Source organism: Chiloscyllium plagiosum, chromosome 48, assembly GCF_004010195.1.
Source record: "Chiloscyllium plagiosum isolate BGI_BamShark_2017 chromosome 48, ASM401019v2, whole genome shotgun sequence".
Lineage (NCBI taxonomy): Eukaryota > Metazoa > Chordata > Chondrichthyes > Orectolobiformes > Hemiscylliidae > Chiloscyllium > Chiloscyllium plagiosum.
This window is the reverse complement of record NC_057757.1, coordinates 1,126,991-1,139,572: the sequence shown is the minus strand read 5'-3', so window position 1 is coordinate 1,139,572 and position 12,582 is coordinate 1,126,991. Positions and strand designations below refer to the sequence as shown.

The 12,582-nt window shown below is 41.9% G+C and overlaps 1 protein-coding gene across 1 annotated transcript in view; it reads left to right on the top strand.

The window, feature by feature from the left end:
- Positions 1-12,582, top strand: part of acap1 (ArfGAP with coiled-coil, ankyrin repeat and PH domains 1) — a 126,877-nt gene that overhangs the window by 89,939 nt on the left and 24,356 nt on the right. The window contains exons 11-14 of the mRNA XM_043683385.1: positions 2,901-2,952; positions 4,652-4,752; positions 11,136-11,244; positions 12,004-12,203. Of these exons, the coding sequence (XP_043539320.1) occupies positions 2,901-2,952; positions 4,652-4,752; positions 11,136-11,244; positions 12,004-12,203 (462 nt within the window). The remainder of the gene's footprint in view (positions 1-2,900; positions 2,953-4,651; positions 4,753-11,135; positions 11,245-12,003; positions 12,204-12,582) is intronic.

The following is a 12,582-nucleotide window of genomic DNA, read 5'->3' as shown; positions in this document are numbered from 1 at the left end:
CTCTATCAAATCCCCCTTAGCCTTCTTCTTTCCAATGAGAACAGACCCAAGTCTCTCAGCCTTTCCTCATAAGACCTTCCCTCCAGACCAGGCAACATCCAGGTTCAAATCAATAATTATCACTGTCCCTTAATCATTCTACTTAGACTGATTTCTTCTATCAGAGTGTTGAGAATCTTTAGAATTCTCTACCCCAAAGAACTGTATAAGCGGAGTCATTGATTATGTCCAAGGCTATGATAGATTCTTAAACTGTAGTGGTATCAAGGGTTGTAAGAGAGCCCTTGATTCAGGCCAGATCAGATTGGCCAGGAATCTAGAGAAGGCAATTGAAAGAACTAAAGAAGTAAACCAGCAAGGTCCTTCAAACCCAATGGCAAGAAATACACTCCAACAGCAACATCATCTTCCAAGACAATTAATCCAGCATCAAGGTACTTACTATTCCAAATCAGCTACGTTGGGCAAGATATGACATTGTATGCCTGACCATAGATTTCTAAAGTAACTGGGAGAAAGTGAGGACTGCAGATTCTGGAGATCAGAGTCAAGAGTGTGATGCTGGAAAAGCACAGCAGGTCAGGCAGCATCTGAGGAGCAGGAGAATCTTCTAAAGCAACTGGTCTACTTGAAACCCAATCAGAGAGAGAAATTCTGGAGAACTACATTTAGGGATGTCCTCAAAACATCCCTAAAGATTTTACATACATTCCTGCTAATTTATGGTCAGCCCCAAAATGGAGAATGTCTTTATTTGGAAAACATCAAACACATTGAAAGACTTCTACCAGACAATGCAGAGGTGAAAGCCTGGTGTCAGAGGGAACACATAAGCCTTCAAATCCTCATTTGACCTATCTTTCAAAGACCTATCTTTGGGCGGCACGGTGGCTCAGTGGTTAGCACTGCTGTCTCACAGCGCCAGGGACCCAGGTTCGATCCCCGCCTCGGGCAACTGTCTGTGTGGAGTTTGCACATTCTCCCTGTGAGAGATCCTGGAGAACTACATTTAGGGATGTCCTCAAAACATCCCTAAAGATTTTACATACATTCCTGCTAATTTATGGTCAGCCCCAAAATGGAGAATGTCTTTATTTGGAAAAGCATCAAACACATTGAAAGACTTCTACCAGACAATGCAGAGGTGAAAGCCTGGTGTCAGAGGGAGCACAAAAGCCTTCAAATCCTCATTTGACCTATCTTTCAAAGATCTATCTTTGGGCGGCACAGTGGCTCAGTGGTTAGCACTGCTGCCTCACAGCGCCAGGGACCCAGGTTCGATCCCCGCCTCGGGCAACTGTCTGTGTGGAGTTTGCACATTCTCCCTGTGTCTGCGTAGGTTTCCTCAGGATGCTCCGGTTTCCTCCACAATCCAAAGATGTGCACAACAGGTGAATTGGCTGTGCTAAATTGCCCATGGTGTTAGATGCATTAGTCAGGGGTAAATATAGAGGTAAAAACAATGACTGCAGATGCTGGAAACCAGATTCTGGATCAGTGGTGCTGGAAGAGCACAGCAGTTCAGGCCGCATCCAACGAGCAGCGAAATCAACATTTCGGGCAAAAGCCCTTCATCAGGAAAAAGGCAATGAGCCTGAAGTGTGGAGAGATAAGCTAGAGGAGGGTGGGGGTGGGGGTGGGGAGAGAGTAGCATAGAGTACAATGGGTGAGTGGGGAAGGGGATGAAGGTGATAGGTCAGGGAGGAGAGGGTGGAGTGGATAGGTGGAAAGGAGCTAGGCAGTTCGATATAGGGTAAGGGAATGGGTCTGGAGGTTTGGCGTGGACTTGTTGTGCCAAAGGGCCTGTTTCCATACTGTAGGGAATCTAATCTAATCACTAACCCCACATGTGGCAGAGTCTATAGATTGACCATTGGACTTATTAGCCATTTCAAACCATTGAACCAGAATGAAATCATGACATCCAAAGATGTGCAGGTCAGGTGAATTGGCCATGATAAATTGCCCGCAGTGATAGGTGCATTAGTACGGGAATGGGTGGGTTACTCTTTGGAATCGAATCGAATCTAAACTAATCTAAAAAGAATCCTTAATCTCAAGGAACTGTATAAAAAGAACAAAATACAGAATGGCATGCAGATTCAAGGGCCATAAAGACTACTCCTGCACTTATTTTCTTATGATTAGAAGACGCCTCACATCTGTTCAGCTACCTTTCTTCCTAAGTTTGATTGTCTTTTGAATCCCAAAAATCTCATTACAGGAAAGTGTGTTTTTTTAATTCAGCCTTCTCCCATTATGGTCCATACCTACACTAGATTTGTAGGTCACGTTTATACTGGTTGCACAAGGAATGCAATTCAGTTTTCTAATGGCTGTACTGGAAATATGTAGGTTGATGATGAGCAGCAAGGAACACAGATCCATACTGAAGAACACAGGCTATGGGTCATCATTTGAAAGGGAAAGTTAGAAGCAAGGGGCAAAATCTTATAGGAGCCTGACTGATATGGGCTATGGCAAAGTTTGTGGCAGAGTCGCACAAGCAGTCCAAAAAACTCTTAACTCTTGTGCATCTTCTGTGCATCTGCTCATGCCGAACAAGTTTCTCAGTAAGGAGCGGAGAGTTCCATATTAGGAAGGATTATTGCTTGTTATGCACCTTATTGACTGCATATCTGACCTTATTAATATGCATTTTCCTATCTTATCAATTCAACATGGGAATCAGATTGGCGACTCTGGCTTACTGCTGGCTGCAAAGAGCCTCCATGTGGTTCAGCACAACATGGCGCCTGAGAACTCTCGGGCACTTCCAGCATTGAGAATATTGAAACTTAGTTTTGGCTGAGGTGACCTCTAGATTTAGGTCATCTTCAATGTTTGCTTGGGCTTATCTGCTTGTCTTCCCTCATCATTGTTCTGTTCTATATTCACAGACGGTGGTTTTCCATTCAAAACAATCAGCTGGTCTATCAGAAGAAGCTCAAGGTGAGTTGGGTTGCTTGTCAGCTTATTACTATGAGGCAGCTTACTTGCATCTCCTTCATTTCTAAATCATAAACCAACTCCAGGGATATTACCTGGACCAAACTGCTCTAACCCTTTCTCAAATGTAAGATCACACAACGCCAGGTTATAGTCCAGCAGGTTTATTTGGAAGCACTAGCTTTCAGAGCGCTGCTCAGCTACCTGATGAAGTAGCAGTACTCCAAAAGCTGGTTCTTCCAAATAAACCTGTTGGACTATAACCTGGTGTTGTGTGATTTTTAACTTTGAGAAAGCGAGGACTGCAGAGGCTGGAGATCAGAGTCGAAAAGTAAGGTGCTGGAAAAGCACAGCAGGTCAGGTAGCATCCGCGGAGCAGGAGAGTCAACGTTTCAGGCATAAGCTCAATTCCTGATGAAGAGCTCATACTCGAAACATCACTTCTCCTGCTCCTCAGATGCTGCCTGAGTGGCTGTGCTTTTCCAACACCACACTTTTTGAATCTGATTTTTAACTTTGTCCACCCCAATCCGGCACCTCCACATCATGACTAGATAAATGGTGCAAGTGAAATTAAAAGTTGCTTTTGTGCAACACCCTTCACCACCTGAGAACATTCCATAGTTTTTTAATAGCCACTAACGTATTTGAAATATTATAATGTAGGCAATTTTGCAGCTAATTTGCACACCACTAGTACCCACCATTAGCAACAATAACTAGAGTGATGTTGATTGTGGAATACATATTGGCCAGAGAATTTCTTTCTTTTGATTAGATTACTTACAGTGTGGAAACAGGCCCTTCGGCCCAACAAGTCCACACCAACCCGCCAAAGACCCATTTACCCCTTTACCTAACACTACGGGCAATTTAGCATGGTCAATTCACCTGACCTGCACATTTTTGGACTGTGGGAGGAAACCGGATAACCCGGAGGAAACCCACGCAGACACTAGGAGAATGTGCAAAATGAGATCTTTTAAGTTTAGCCAAGAGGGCAAAGAGGCACTGTTTAATTGTCAAATTAGAAATAAAGCTCTTCTAACTATGTAGCATTCTCGGTTTGAAAACACATCTACTGCAGAGAAGTGCTATCCACAGAACTACATCAAAGACATAAAGTTTAAAGGAGGTAGCTTAGGCTCAATATCAGGCAACACAAAATTGTTGGATCATGTCAACCAATGGTCTATTTCTCTTCTATAGATTCTAGGTGATTGCATGAATGAGTTAATTTGTGTTCATGAGAAAGTGCAGATGTGGTGGTGTTACTGGCTAGCAAAACCACAGCCCAGAGTAATACGTTGGGGACTTGGGTTTAAGATACACCAAGACATCTAGTAAAATTTAAAATCACTTAATTCTAGAATTGAAAGAGAGTCTATTACCAATTATCATTGATTTGGTAGGATGGCAAATTAATAAACCAGATCAGCGAGTTTGACTTTTAATAATTCTTGGAAGAAGTCTAGAAAACCACTGAGATTGAGGTTAAGTGTCAGCCTTGCCTGAAGTGCCCACAAACCGTTAAAAAAGAAACTTAAAGATTAGATTACATTACAGTGTGGAAACAGGCCCTTCGGCCCAACAAGTCCACACTGACCCGCCGAAGCGCATGGAAGATACCTTGAAACTGTGAATTGTGGACTTTGCTAACCCGTTGAAAGAAGCTGTAAATTCATTATTTTCAATGATACAGGATAATCTAACGGTTGTGGTGGAAGACCTCCGACTGTGTACAATCAAGTCTGGTACAGACACTGAGAGACGATTCTGCTTTGAGGTAGTCTCCCCATCAAAGTGAGTGTGAATTGGCCAATGCCTGTCAAATCTTTCAATGTTGATCAGTCTGCTGACAAACAAGGGAAGACGGAGCATGTGGTGTTCAGTCATGCAAGAATGTGTACTTTGTTTTCATTGATTAGACTAGATTCCCTATAGTGTGGAAACAGGCCCTTCAGCCCAACCAGTCCACACCGACCCTCCAAAGAGTAACCCACCCAGACCCATTTTCCTCTGACTAATGCACCGAACACTATAGGTAATTTAGCATGGTCAGTCCACCTGACCTGCACATCTTTGGAGTGTGGGAAGAAACCCGCACAGACACGGGGAGAATGTGCAAACTCCACACAGACAGTCGCCTGAGGCTGGAGTCGAATCCGAGTCCCTGGTACTGTGAGGCAGCCGTGCTAACCACTGAGCCACCGTGTTGCCCCTTCATTGCCATTCCTTCATTTTCAGATCTGTTCCATCATAGAATAAAGTAGATAATATCTTTAATTGTTTTTAAAAGCTTGTTTACAACATCCAAATCTGTGGGCTAAACTTGGCTAGATGGCATCCATGTGGGACTTGGAAACGTCAGCCCATGTTACATATAGCATTTGGAGAACAGGCACAAGGTTGTTCTGTACCTTTCATTAAGTTGGGTACATTGCTCCATATCCTTTGATACCTTTGCCCACAAATATTTAAAGCTCCCTTTTTTTTTCTTCAGCAGTCTCAGCCTTTTGGGGGAAAAATTGTTTTTCTCTGTTCAAAGAGTTTGCCAGTTATTTCATTCATTCTCCACGGCCTTCCAATGTTTACTTTTGAAAGTTTTTTAAAATTTAATTCCCTTTCAAAGTTACTATTGCACCTGCTTACATCACCCTTTCAGACAGAGCATTGCTCTCTGTGACTTTTTTAAAAAACTGATGTCCCCTGTAGTTATTTTGTCAATTATTTTAAATCAATGTGCTCTAATTATACAAAACTTCTGACAATATTACAAGAATTCTCCTAATTCACTATCAAAACTCCACATAATGTTTGAAGATTCTGCACTTCAATTAAATTTCCCCATAGCCTTTTCTGCTCTAATGCAAAAACAATCTCAATTTTGCTGGGCCTAGTAAATAATTTAAGGTAGTCAGACTCCTCCTTATCCTGAACTATCCATCCATGAAAAAACTTTGTGCACAATAATAAACAAGATCCTTTCGACAGAAAGATTAAGAGATTGATGAGGAAAGAGCATTGCTCATTTCTGTCAAGTTCAATAATAAGTGTTGAGAAATCAGATACAACCTGACAATCGCCTAGTGTCTATCAATAGAACTTGGGATACAGTAGCTTTGCCTAGACTAATGCACCAACATTAGGAAACCCACCCACAAATCCACGTTAAGCAGAGCTTTGAGATAGTCGAGCCAAGTTCCTATCTAACCTGATTTGCCCACAAACGAGCTCTGTCAAAAAGAAATGAAAATTCTGATTTTGTGAAAATGTCGTTACTTTTTCTCACACCTTAAATGCATGACATTGTACAGTAAAAACTCTCTCAAAAATGCTTGACGTTAGGACTGATAAATCTCTAATCTTTTTCAACTTAGCACAAGACCATAAGACAGATGAGCAGAAATTAGGCCATTTAGGCGATCACGTCTGGTCTGCCATTCGATTGTGACTGATAGGTTTATCAACCCCATTTTCCCACTTGCCCCCCGTAACTTTTGATCCCCTTGGCAATCAAGAACTTATCTACCTTGGTTTTAAATATACTCAATGATCTGACCACCACAACTTCTTCTATGGCAGTGAATTCTATAGTTCACCATTCTAGCTGAAGAAGTTTCTCCTTATCTCTGTTCTAAAGGGTCTTCCCTTTACTCAAAGGCTCTCGAGTCTCCTACCAATGGAAACATCTTCCCAACATCCACTCTATCCAGGCCATTCAGTATTCTGTAAGTCTCAATCAGATTCCTCTGCATCCTTCTAAACTCCATTGAGTACAGTCCCAGAGTCCTCAAACATTCCTCATATATATTAAGCCTTTCAACCCTAGGATCATTCTCATGAACCTCCTCTGGACCCACTCCAGGGCCAATATATCCTCCCTGAGGTATGGGGCCCAAAATTGCACACAATACTCTAAATGTGGTCTGACCAGAACTTTACAAAGCCTCAGAAGAGCAAACCTCTCGAGATGAATGACAACTTGTATTTGCCTTCCTAAGTACTGTCTCAACCTGCAAGTTTCCCTCAACAGAAACATGGACGAGGACTCCCAAGTCTCTTTGCACTTCAGATTTATGAAGTTTCTCCCCATTTAGAAAATAGCCCATGCCTCTATTCTTCCTACCAAAGTGCATCACCTCACACTTTCTCACATTATATTCAATCTGCCATATCTTTTCCCACCCTCCTAACCTGTCTACATCTTCCACTTATCTCTGTACCATCCCAAACTTAGCCAGAATTTCCTCAGTTCCTTCATCCAGATCATTAATGTATAAAATGAAAAGCTGCGTTCATAACACTGACCCTTGTGAAATGCCTGCCATACTGAGAAGGTCCCTTTTATCCCCACTCTCTGCCTTCTGCTAATCTTTCAGTCATGCTAGTACCGTGTCTCTAACACCATGAACCCTTATCTTACTCAGCAGCCTCTTGTGCAGCACCTTGTCAAAGGCCTTCTGGAAGTCCAGGTCAATAACATCCATTGGCTGTCCTTGGTCTAATCTGCTTGTAACCTCCTCGAAGAATTCTAGCAGATTTGCCAGACATGGTCTCCCCTTGATGAAACCATGTGACTTTATCCTATTTTACCATTCACTTTGAAGTACTCAGAAATCTCATCCTTCAGAATGGACTCTAAAATCCTACCAACAACTGAGGTCAGGCTAATCGGCCTATAATTTCCCATTTTTTGCCTTACTCCCTTCTTAAATGAGGGGATATGTCAGCAATTTTCCAGTCCTCTGGGACTCTCCCTGACTCCAGTAATACTTGAAAGATTATTACTGAAGGCTGCATTATCTCTTCAGCTATCACCTTCAGATATCTGGGGTGCAGTCCATCTAGTCCAGGTGATTTATCTATTTTCAGACCTTTCAGTTTTTCTGGTACCTTTTCCTTGGTGATGGCCACTGTACTCATCTCTGTCTGTTGAATTTTGGGATATTATTTGTGTCTTCCACCGTGAAGACTGATGCAAGATACTTGTTTAGTTCCTCAGCCATTTCCTCGTTCTCCATTGCTACTTCTTCAGCAGCCCAATGTCCACTTTTGCCTCTTTATCACTCTTTATATATCTAAAGAAACTCCTGCAATCGTTCTTCATATTACTGGCTAGCTAACTCTCATATTTAATCTCCTCCCTCCTTATTATTTTCTTCGCTGTCCTCTGTAGGTCTTTTTAAGCTTCCAAAACCTGTGGCTTCCCATTGCCCTTCACTGCATTATATGCTTTCTCTTTTGCGTTAACGCTGTCCCTGACTTCCCCGGTCAGCCAGGGTTGCCTCATCCTCCCTGGGCCACGCTTCTTTTTCCTCGCGATGAATCTCTGCTATGCCTCCTGAATTACTCCCAGAATCCCCTGCCATTGCTGTTCCACTGTCTTTCCTGCTCGGCTCCTCCCCCAGTCAGTTCTGGTCAACTCCTCTCTCATACCTCTCTAGTTGCCTTTAATCAGCTGTAATACCATTATATCTGATTCCACCTTCTCCCTTTCAAATTGCAGAATAAATTCTATCATATTATGGTCACTGCCTCCTAAGGGTTCCTTCACCTTAAGCTCTCTTATCAAGTCTGCTTTCATTGCACAACCCTAAATCCAGAACTGCCTATTTACTAGTGCTACTCCAAAAACCCATCTTCTAGACATTCCACAAATTCTTTTCTTGCGATTGTTACGACACGAGGTAAACCCTCCTGTTTAATTTAAAACCAGCAACACAGCAAAGATTTATACCATGCAATAATCTGTAGAAATTCGAGTGGCCACGAACTATTTAAAGTAAAAATTAACAACTTTATTTCCTAAAGTATATCAGAGAATAATTAACTAACAACTATTAACCATTCCTTACTCTAATCTATCTGCTACCTTCCCTTCTATAATACTAGTCTGATAAAACTCCCAATTAAGATTTATAAACACGACTTCTTATCTCAAAACCCAGCAGCTTTCATTCTTCTGTTCAGATCTTCCTGTGTCTTCTTTTCTTCTTCTTAGGAATTTCTACATTACAGGTTACTGATCGATAAGGTACCTTTTTAAGACAGCTATTTTTCAGGCAGTCTGTTTACATGCTGGTAGCTTGGCAGTTTTTAGATTAGATTAGATTAGATTACTTACAGTGTGGAAACAGGCCCTTCGGCCCAACAAGTCCACACCGACCCGCCGAAGCGTAACCCACCCATACCCCTACATTTACCCCTTTACCTAACACTACGGGCAATTTAGCATGGCCAATTCACCTGACTTGCACATCTTTTGGAGTGTGGGAGGAAACCGGAGCACCCGGAGGAAACCCACGCAGACACGGGGAGAATGTGCAAACTCCACACAGTCAGTCGCCTGAGGCGGGAATCGAACCCGGGTCTCTGGCGCTGCGAGACAGCAGTGCTAACCACTGTGCCACCGTGCCGCCCATGAACAGTTCTCCTCCCAACTGTTCAATTTTCCCCAGTCTTATACACCCAAAGCATTGGATTGCATCATTGGCTTTTAAGATTTTCAATATAATCAATTCAAACTGGATTAGAGTTTGATATTTTTGGGGGTATAATTTAAACTGATTGGTCGAATTCAAATTTGTTTTTGTCTCCAGGCAATGATCTAATTGAGTTGTTCGACCAAGTGTTACATTGTTGCCTTATTGAGAACACTTGGTTCCGTGTCCGGTAGTTTGGCTGCTTTTAACTTTCTTAAAGTACACGCATATCTTCGTAACATGATCCACCACCTAACTGTCTTTGAGTGAGTGCAATACAGTTGACCATATTGTCAATTCAAGTCAAACATATTTCGTGCAGAATTATATTTTATTTTGCTCAAAAACTGCATGAATCCATGTCAGATTCTGTAAATTCCTTTTTTAGAAATAGAATCAGTCTGAACATTGGGGCACAGATTGGGGCAGCTCACACCTTCATACATAATTCTGAGACGACATGGCACCTATTGTTAAAGTTAACCTGAGAATGTAACTTTTTAAGAAAAGTTCTGGGATTTACATATGAAAGAACTGAAATCAACACTGTCATTCTAAAGGATGAGAGACTTAACAAACAATCCAGACCTTTTTCAATATATAATTTCAGTTACATCACACTGTAAACGTTTGCTATAAATCATGTGTCTTATGATTTTATACTCTACAATCACCTGATGAAGGAGCAGCGCTCTGAAAGCTAGTGCTTCCAAATGAACCTGTTGGACTATAACCTGGTGTTGGTGATTTTTACTCTTGTACACTCCAGTACAACACTGGCACCTCCAAATCATATTTCCTGTGCTTTCATGCTGCAGTGTTTCAGAATGGTCAACAAACTCACTGGTGGAAGGTCCCACTATTTCACACTGCGATTTTCCACTGCATATCGAGTCATACAAATTTCTCTTTGTCTCCAATCTATTTTAAACTTTCTCTATAAGTTTAACCATTCCTGCAGGTGAACATTCTTTCACAGAGGTTTTGATCTTGATGTTCACCCTTAACTTGCCTGTGATTTCATGTTCCAGTGAGTTGAACTCTGCTCTGATTTGTTGCCCTGGTCATATGCATGCATGAATTCAGCTAAAACAATTTGGTTTATCGTGGGCATCTTTTGATTGTACTTACTGTTCTGTCATTGGGAATGACTGAAAGCTTCACCTCAACCAGTGTTTCAGGTTATCCAAATTTGTGTTACCACGATTTCCCTGTATTATTGAACTAGTAAACCAGAAAGCATGATTTCAAATTGATGTTTAAAGATATCTGAATTCAATTTAACACATCTGAAAATAAAAGGCTGTACCAGTAAAAGTGACCACAATCTATCAGATAGTCATGAAACCCTAAACAGTTCATAATGTCCTTTGTTATCCTTACCCACTCTGGTCTGGCCCTCACAGGCTATTGCCTCTTGTGTTTAGTGAGAGTCAGTGTCTGTAGAACCATACAAGAAACAGACAATAAATATGCACCTTACCAATTAGCCTCACATCCCATAATAACTAAACAGCAATCAGAGCCTCAAACTCCATGAAGGGCAACGTTTGACTAAAATATCCCTCATGTTTCCCTTCACACATACACGAGTGCTGCTGTCAGAACACTGTTTTAAACAGTAGTCGTTTTAACATTTACAAGACTTGCAGCCTTGATGTAAGTTCCCTGTTCTTATGCTCTCCTTATGTTCCCTGGCAGGAGCTGCATGCTTCAGGCTGATTCTGAGAAACACCAGCAAACCTGGATCCTGGCGGTACAATCAAGCATTGCAACAGCCTTTAATGAGAGGCGAGAGGACAATTATACGGTACAAAATAAATTCATTGAAACTTCGCAATTACAAGTTCCACGCACACACACTGAATCTCACAGGGGTATGGATTCCATGCATGCTGACACTCAAGAGGCATAATTCCAACATATTAGCTGTCACTAGGATACTGATCCCGTACATTCTTTCACTGGAATATGGTTGCACACACACTGACTCACTGGAATTTGGATTCTACACACAATGACTCTCACAGGAATATGGACTCCCCGCACATTGTGTGTTCCACTCACAATGATAAATAATTATGCAGTCATTAATTCTCACTTGGTAATGTTCACAAATACTGATTCTCAATGGCAGGGGTGGGGGCAAAGCCACTACAGTTTTCCATTATGTTAACAAAATGGACTTCTTTCATTTCTGACGCTGCAGACTGTAAAATATTCAATAGCTCATCACAGCCGAAGTGAATGCCTGACATCACAGAGCCATATATTTCCAGAGTGACTAATGGACTGTGATCAGGAACAGGAACCCAGCTGATTTTTACACTTCTCTAAACAAGAAGTTAGTCATGGTCCCTTGATTACCCTCCTCCAAATTGAAATCAAGGACCAGAATGTGGGAGGAATTTGGTTTGTGTGGTTCAATGCCCATAACTTTGTCCAGAAAAACTGTTCAGCATCCTTCCTGAAAATTATCCTGGCTCTGCTCAGCTACGGACTACATTTTTTTTAAAGCATTTCTCAGTGTTATCTATATTTGTTAGAGTTCAGCTTGGTGTCTTTTCAGAAGTTGGAAAGGACTTCGTCTATGTCTACAGGAGTTTTGGATTTCTCAGACGAAGCAAGACCCGGAAAGGAAAAGGGTCTGGAGCAGGTGCAAGCTATCCCAGGGAATGCCCAGTGCTGTGACTGCAATGAACACCTGCCAGAATGGGCCAGCATCAATCTTGGCATCACCCTCTGCATAGAATGTTCTGGAATCCACAGGTAAAGGGCAAGAGTCAGGCACATTTGCCAACTCACCCAAATTTTAATTTGGTGCAGTCGCTGAATACACCCTTTGAGGTGACTAAAGTATTGAGTAGAACAAAGTATGATATTAGATATAGAGGCTTTCAGACGTATTTGGCGAAGTTCTTTAACAGTTTGAACTAGTTATACATGAAACTCTTAATAAAGGCAAATTATTGGCAAGGATTAAACAATACAGGCGGCATGGTGGTTCAGTGGTTAGAGTGGAGAGTGTGGTGCTGGAAAAGCACAGCAGATCAGGCAGCATCTGAGGAACAGGAGAGTCGACGTTTCGGGAAAAAGTCCTTCCTCAGGAATGAGGCTTGTGAGCTTGGGGTAGAGAAATAAATGAGAG